This window comes from Nerophis ophidion, linkage group LG29 (genome assembly GCF_033978795.1).
Source record: "Nerophis ophidion isolate RoL-2023_Sa linkage group LG29, RoL_Noph_v1.0, whole genome shotgun sequence".
NCBI classification, from domain to species: domain Eukaryota; kingdom Metazoa; phylum Chordata; class Actinopteri; order Syngnathiformes; family Syngnathidae; genus Nerophis; species Nerophis ophidion.
Window position 1 is genome coordinate 29,774,279 of NC_084639.1, and position 7,192 is coordinate 29,781,470.

At 43.0% G+C, this 7,192-nt stretch overlaps 1 protein-coding gene across 1 annotated transcript; it reads left to right on the top strand.

Annotated features, from left to right (window-relative positions):
- The first annotated feature begins 1,255 nt into the window (after positions 1–1,255).
- LOC133546201 (oocyte zinc finger protein XlCOF6.1-like) lies at positions 1,256–2,780 on the top strand. Its single transcript, XM_061892102.1, has one exon. It carries the CDS (start codon positions 1,299–1,301, stop codon positions 2,478–2,480), a length of 1,182 nt encoding a protein of 393 aa, XP_061748086.1. The 5' UTR covers positions 1,256–1,298; the 3' UTR covers positions 2,481–2,780.
- The last annotated feature ends 4,412 nt before the right edge of the window (positions 2,781–7,192 follow it).

Here is a 7,192-nt window from a genome sequence, read left to right on the forward strand (position 1 = left end):
CACTAATACTTGGTTAATATTCAGGTCACAAAATGTAAAATGAGTATAGTTGGCAGTTTTTGGATGTTTTTTGGAGGACTTTGTGGGTCTAATAGAGGAGCTCCCATTGACTCCAATATTAGCTGATTTCTGCTCATGTTTATTTACTAATTAGAATTCATAAATATTTAAAAAATATGTCTCACATAAGGATTATGAATGACAGGCGACATTTTAAAAAAGTGCAGTTTCCTTTGAGTTTGTCAGATAAGTAAACAGTCCTTCAAATTAAAGATGTAAAACAATTGAGGTTGTTTATAGATATTATCCACTATGAAGTTACAGTAAAACTAAGCACACAAGGGAAAGTACATTCATATACAAATGAAGTACACACATGTGTAAGAATCATGTTCATCGTCACACCCTTAGTTAAAAACACACCATCCCCATGACATGACACTTCCACGTGATGTAGAACAGTAGTCCCACATTTTAAACATACACACACATCTGAAGAATATAAAAATTACATATATTTGGTGGGCCAAACAAAATGACTCGGGGAGCCAATGTTTGGTATGGGCGATATGACCTCAAATATATATCCTAATAACAATATATGTCACAATATATAATTCGTTATATGATTGAGAATAGAATAATTTCAAAATAGGTACAAAAAATCCTAATTTGGCAGCTGACATATGCAGTAACATATTGTGTAATTTCTAATTGTATTATTTTATCGAACCCATCCATCCATCCATCCATCCATCATCTTCCGCTTATCCGAGGTCGGGTCGCGGGGGCAGCAGCCTAAGCAGGGAAGCCCAGACTTCCCTATCTCCAGCCACTTCGTCTAGCTCTTCCCGGGGGATACCGAGGCGTTCCCAGGCCAGCTGGGAGACATATCTGGTTACTTTATTCGAGGAAAAAAAATACTGGAAATTATGTATTATTTCACTGCATATTTCAGCAAATAAATTAGGAACCTGTGTAACCTGTTTTAAGATAGTTCTATTAGTAATTCTATATGAAATAATTTAATCGCAAAATCTAATTTAAACCATATCGCCTATCCACAGTAAAAAGTCCTGTTGTCCTGGTTTGTTTTTCTTTTCCTGTGAATAATGTTGTTAAAAGCAGCGTGTTTGTGCGTCACTGAGATTTCAAGACAGTTCTTACAATAACTTGTTTTTCCTAAGTGCATGTAAAAGTACTGAATGCATTGTGTGACTGAGCAGAGATGCTGTGTTTGTCTTGCAGACGTCTGTGAAGAACATCTTCACCCTGAGCAACAGAAATGGAGCTTCAGGATGCGAACGGAGAAGCCACAGCCCTTCCACATTAAGAAGGAAGAGGAATACCTACTGACCCCCATTTTTAAAGAGGAAGAGGAGGACCCACAGACACCCCATTTTAAAAAGGAAGTGGTGGATCCACTGACACCCCATTTTAAAAAGGAAGCGGTGGATCCACTGAGCCCTCACATTAAAGAGGAAGAGGAAGAACACAGCATCAATCAGCAGGGAGAGCATCTTGAAGGACTGGAGGAGGTTGATGTCACCAAGATGCCAGTGACTGGTGTCCCTGTGAAGAGTGAAGGTGATGAGGTCAAAGGTGAAAGTGAGGAGAGGGGAGGGGGGGAGCCTCCAAGCAGCAGCTCAACACAACACATGACAACAGAAGCTGATGGAGACCACTGTGGAGGATCACAAGCAGACAAGCTCTTAGCTCCACTATCAGATAGTGAGGACACAACGTCACACTCTCCTGACACTGATGATGAAGACTCTAAAGATGATAAGACATGTCACACTGACAACACTCACTTCACATCTTCTCACTCTCACAAAACATTTAAATCTCCTAGTAAGTTGAAAAGACACATGAGAACACACACTGGAGAAAAACCTTTTTCATGTTCAATCTGCGGTAAAGATTTTACTCAGAGGTACGATTTGAAAAGACACATGAGAACACACACTGGAGAAAAACCTTTTTCATGTTCAATCTGCGGTAACGATTTTACTCATAGGCAACATTTGAACACACACAAGAGAATACACACTGGAGAAAAACCCTTTACTTGCTCAGAATGCTGTAAAAGATTTGCGCGAAAAGCAGAGTTAAAAAGACACATGAGAATACACACTGGAGAAAAACCATTCATATGCTCAGTTTGTGGCAAAGGATTCTCCCAGAAGGGACATTTGGTAAACCACACAAAAACACACACTGGAGAAAAACCTTTTTCATGTTCAATCTGTGGTAAAGGATTTACTCAAAGGCACCTTTTCAAAGCACACATTAGAAGACACACAGGAGAAAAACCTTTTTCATGTTCAATGTGTGGTAAAGCTTTTACTCGAAGTGACCATTTCAAAGCACACATGAGAATACACACTGGAGAAAAAACATTTTTATGTTCAATCTGCGGTAAAGATTTTACCCGAAGGGACCATTTCAAAGCACATATGAGAATACACAATGAATAAAAAACCTTTTCACTGTTAAGAATGTGGTGAAGCTTTTGTACAATGAAGCACTTTGAAAGTACACATGAGAACACACACTGGAGAAAAACCTTTTTCCTGCTCAGAATGTGTTAAAGCGTTTGTGTGAAAAAGCACATTGAAAGTAGCCATGAGAACACACACTGGAGACATACCTGATTGTAACCTGGGTGACAAAACCCCATTAAATATCCTCATTTAAATATCCTTTTAAAACCCCATTGAATATTCTTTGTAATTAAATCTTCCTATTTAAATAATTGTATTTAAATATCCTCTCAAAACCCCATTGAATATTATTTCTAATTAAATATCTTTTCTATTTACTTAAATATCCTATTTATTTTCGTGTCTTTGCGTGCGTCATTGCGTCACGCGGTCACGTGACCTCGTGCGTCATTGCGTCACGCGGTCATGTGACCTATTGCGGGAAGCATAAAATCCAGTAGTGGGCTGCTTCCAGGAAGAGCGAGAGAGACGTTGCTGCAGGAGCCAACTACTGAAGCCGTGGGTCGTCGTGCGAGAGTGTTTAAGTGGGATTTATCTGCGGAATTGGCCATGTTGGATGGCGAGCTAGAGCCTGAACTAGAGTCTGAAGCTTTATGCCTGGAACTGAACCAACCCAACTGAATCCACCCAACCGAGCCGGGCGGCTAGGAGGCTCCTCAGCAGCCGCTCTGTTTTTTCCCTTTGGTTTTCCATAACGCAACGTGTTCATTTCTGTCCTCCCTGAACTTTCACATTTACCCCGTTACCTTCACTAAAACCCCTCTGGACACTGCCACCACAACGTGGACTTTGCGAGGTCGTTTAATGAGCTGTCGTGTTGCGCCTATACCATTCTTGGTAAAAACAAGGACTGAATCAAGTACTGTATCACATTGTAAATATTGAACGTTCTGTAATTAATGTTGAAAATGTGAATGGCCATTCCAATTTACATGTCTTTTTGTTGTTTATTTTTCCTATAATTCTTTAATATAATTTGGTACCATTTAAACATAAAACCTGTGTTCAGTCTTCATTACTCTCCATTCCTAGAGCTGAATTGAGTTTCTTTTGATCTAGCCCGGTTATATAATTCATTGTTTACTTAATACTTGTACAGTGCTTTACTTAAGTAACATGCAGGCTACATTATACATATATTGTAAAAGTTTTATACAAAGTCTGCTTTTGAAAAGACTCATGAGAATACACACTGGTAAGTAAGTGTTGAGTTGCAGTGTGTGTGGTGAAAGATTCTCTTCTAGGCTTCACGGTGAAAGAGGGGTGAGTGCGTCTGCCTCACAATACAAAGGTGCTGAGTAGTCCTGTAGTCAATCCCGGGCTCGGGATCTTTCTGTGTGAGGTTTGCATGTCCTCCCCGTGAATGCGTGTGTTCCCTCTGGGTTCTCCGGCTTCCTCCCACTTCCTGTCAAAGTTTGTTGTTGACGAACCCCATGATGCGGAGACGGAGTCAGGCATTGAATAAGGAAACATGGTTTTCATATAAAATACTAGAACAAAACCAAACAAAGGGTACAAACAAAAAGCACGCACATGGGAGGATAACAACCCAAGAGAGCTAGCATGGGAGCTAGAAAACAAAAAGGAAATTTAGCTTGGAAAACAGAAGTCGTACTTGTACTTAAAAAACAAACTGGAAGCAGGGAACAAAAGGCAGTAAGCTAAAAACCGCAATCAAACATAGCTTACAGCAACGCTGCATGGACAAGACAAGATACGACAGGTAGCAAAGACAAGTGCGACATGTGGCAACGACAATAATCCAGCACTGACTGGAGGAAAAAAGCAGGTAAAATAGGAGCGGGCTGATTGTGGCCAGGTGTAGCCAGGTGCCAATCAGCCACAGCTGAGGGAAAAACAGCACACAGGGAGACAAACAGGAAGCTGGACCAAAATAAGAGTGCTGACAGGAACTAAGGACAGGATATTCTAAACACATTGAGGAGAAACTAAAACACAAACTGTCAGTGGCAAGTGTGACATTTCCCAATACATGCACCTGGGGATAGGCTCCTCCCACCTCCAAAGACATGCACCTGGGGATAGGCTCCTCCCACCTCCAAAGACATGCACCTGGGGATAGGCTCCTCCCACCTCCAAAGACATGCACCTGGGGATAGGCTCCTCCCACCTCCAAAGACATGCACCTGGGGATAGGCCCCTCCCACCTCCAAAGACATACACCTGGGGATAGGCTCCTCCCACCTCCAAAGACATGCACCTGGGGATAGGCTCCTCCCATCTCCAAAGACATGCACCTGGGGATAGGCTCCTTCCACCTCCAAAGACATGCACCTGGGGATAGGCTCCTCCCACCTCCAAAGACATGCACCTGGGGATAGGCCCCTCCCACCTCCAAAGACATACACCTGGGGATAGGCTCCTCCCACCTCCAAAGACATGCACCTGGGGATAGGCCCCTCCCACCTCCAAAGACATACACCTGGGGATAGGCTCCTCCCACCTCCAAAGACATGCACCTGGGGATAGGCCCCTCCCACCTCCAAAGACATGCACCTGGGGATAGGCCCCTCCCACCTCCAAAGACATGCACCTGGGGATAGGTTGATTGGCAACACTAAATGGTCCCTAGTGTGTGAATGTGAGTGTGAATGTTGTCTGTCTATCTGTGTTGGCCCTGCGATGAGGTGGCAACTTGTCCAGGGTGTACACTGCCTTCTGCCCGATTGTAGCTGAGATAAGCACCAGCGCCCCCCGCGACCCCAAAGGGGGATAAGCGGTAGGAAATGGATGGATGGATGGATTGTCTTCTAAGTAGCAGTGTAAGAAACACAAGTGTGCTGGTGAGAACAGCAGCAGCAAATGAAACTGCAGGATTTGAAATAAACTGTCCAGACTTTGACTTTCTAACAAAATCAGCACATAGATCCTAACATTTATAAATCAGATATTTTGCATTTTTAAGTCAAGTACATGTTTTAATATACAACATTGTGTACTTTATTAAAAAATAAACAACACTTTGACTGTAAAGGTGAGAATAAATGATAAATAAATAAATGGGTTGTACTTGTATAGCGCTTTTCTACCTTCAAGGTACTTAAAGCGCTTTGACACTACTTCCACATTTACCCATTCACACACACATTCACACACTGATGGAGGGAGCTGCCATGCAAGGCGCCAACCAGCACCCATCAGGAGCAAGGGTGAAGTGTCTTGCTCAGGACACAACGGACGCGACGAGGTTGGTTCTAGGTGGGATTTGAACCAGGGACCCTTGGGTTACACACGGCCACTCTCCCACTGCGCCACACCGTCCCCAGGACAAAACATGTTACAAATACTTTTATATGTGTATAGAGATATTCAGAAATCATTTTTAATTATTATTGATGTTATAGATTAACATTATATGGTGTACATATTTGTTTTACATTTGTTAATACATTTGCTTTTGAGTACACATAAATCCCTCTTAGTTCATATTTACTGGTTCACATCTGAAACATCTTCTGGACCACTTCTGGAAGCATATTATTATTTACTTTATATATAATTTCAGCAGTTGTCTTAATCCTTGTGTGGTGTTCGGCTCTGTGGGACCCGTTTTCGATGTTTATTAAAAGAAAAATAATACAATTAATGAATTCTCCAAACTGAGACTCACTGGCTTTGGCTCATTTTCTGTGAAGAACATATATCAGAATACATATTTAATGAACACACACCATACACCCCCCTACACATTTCTGTTACATATAGGATGTTCGGGGTCCCCTGGCCCCAGGGCTAATAGAAGTGTGGAAATTGATGTTCTGTTCACACACACACACACACACACACACACACACACACACACACACACACACACACACACACACACACACACACACACACACACACACAGCAGGCCTAGACAGGAGGAGGACAGAGTGTATGTACACAGAACATCAGAGGGTCAAACGCAAGGTTGCAACACTACCTGCCAACGCTGTTCGCTCTCCCCTTGCTGTACAACCCTGGTCCAAATATCTCCATTGACGAACAGCTGATGCCTTTAAGGGGCCGCTGCTCCTTTCGGCAGTAAATACCATCCAAACCTGCCAATTATGGTACAAAGATCTGGGCTGCCTGTGATGTCACTTCCTCATATGCTTGGAACTTGAGGGAGGAGCCCCCAAGAAAAAACAAGGAATGAGAGAAGTCCTCGACATGTCTCAGTGCCTCCGTGGACACAACATCACATGCGGCACTTTTCTACTTTGCACAAACTGGGACAGGAGCTCCTGAAGAGGAAGCTGACCATGGTGGGAACAATAAGGAAAAACAGGTCAGAGCTCCCACCTCAACTGCTGACTTCAAAGAACAGGCGTGTCAAGTCTTCCAAGTTTGTATACACGGCTGACACATCCCGGGTATCCTTTGTGCCGAGGAAAGGCAAGAATGTGGTGCTCATGTGTACACTGCACGGGGAAGGAAGAATCTGTGACCAGGAACATCACAAACCAGAGATCATCATGGATTATAACGCCACAAAAGGAGGGGTAGACAACATGGACAAGCTGGTGACGGCCTACAGCTGCAAACGGAAGACTTTACGCTGACCACTGGTGATATTCTTTGACATGTTGGACATCTCAGCGTACAACTCCTTTGTCATTTGGATGGCACTGAACCCAGAGTGGAAACGAGTGAAGCTCCAGAAAAGACGGCCCTTCCTT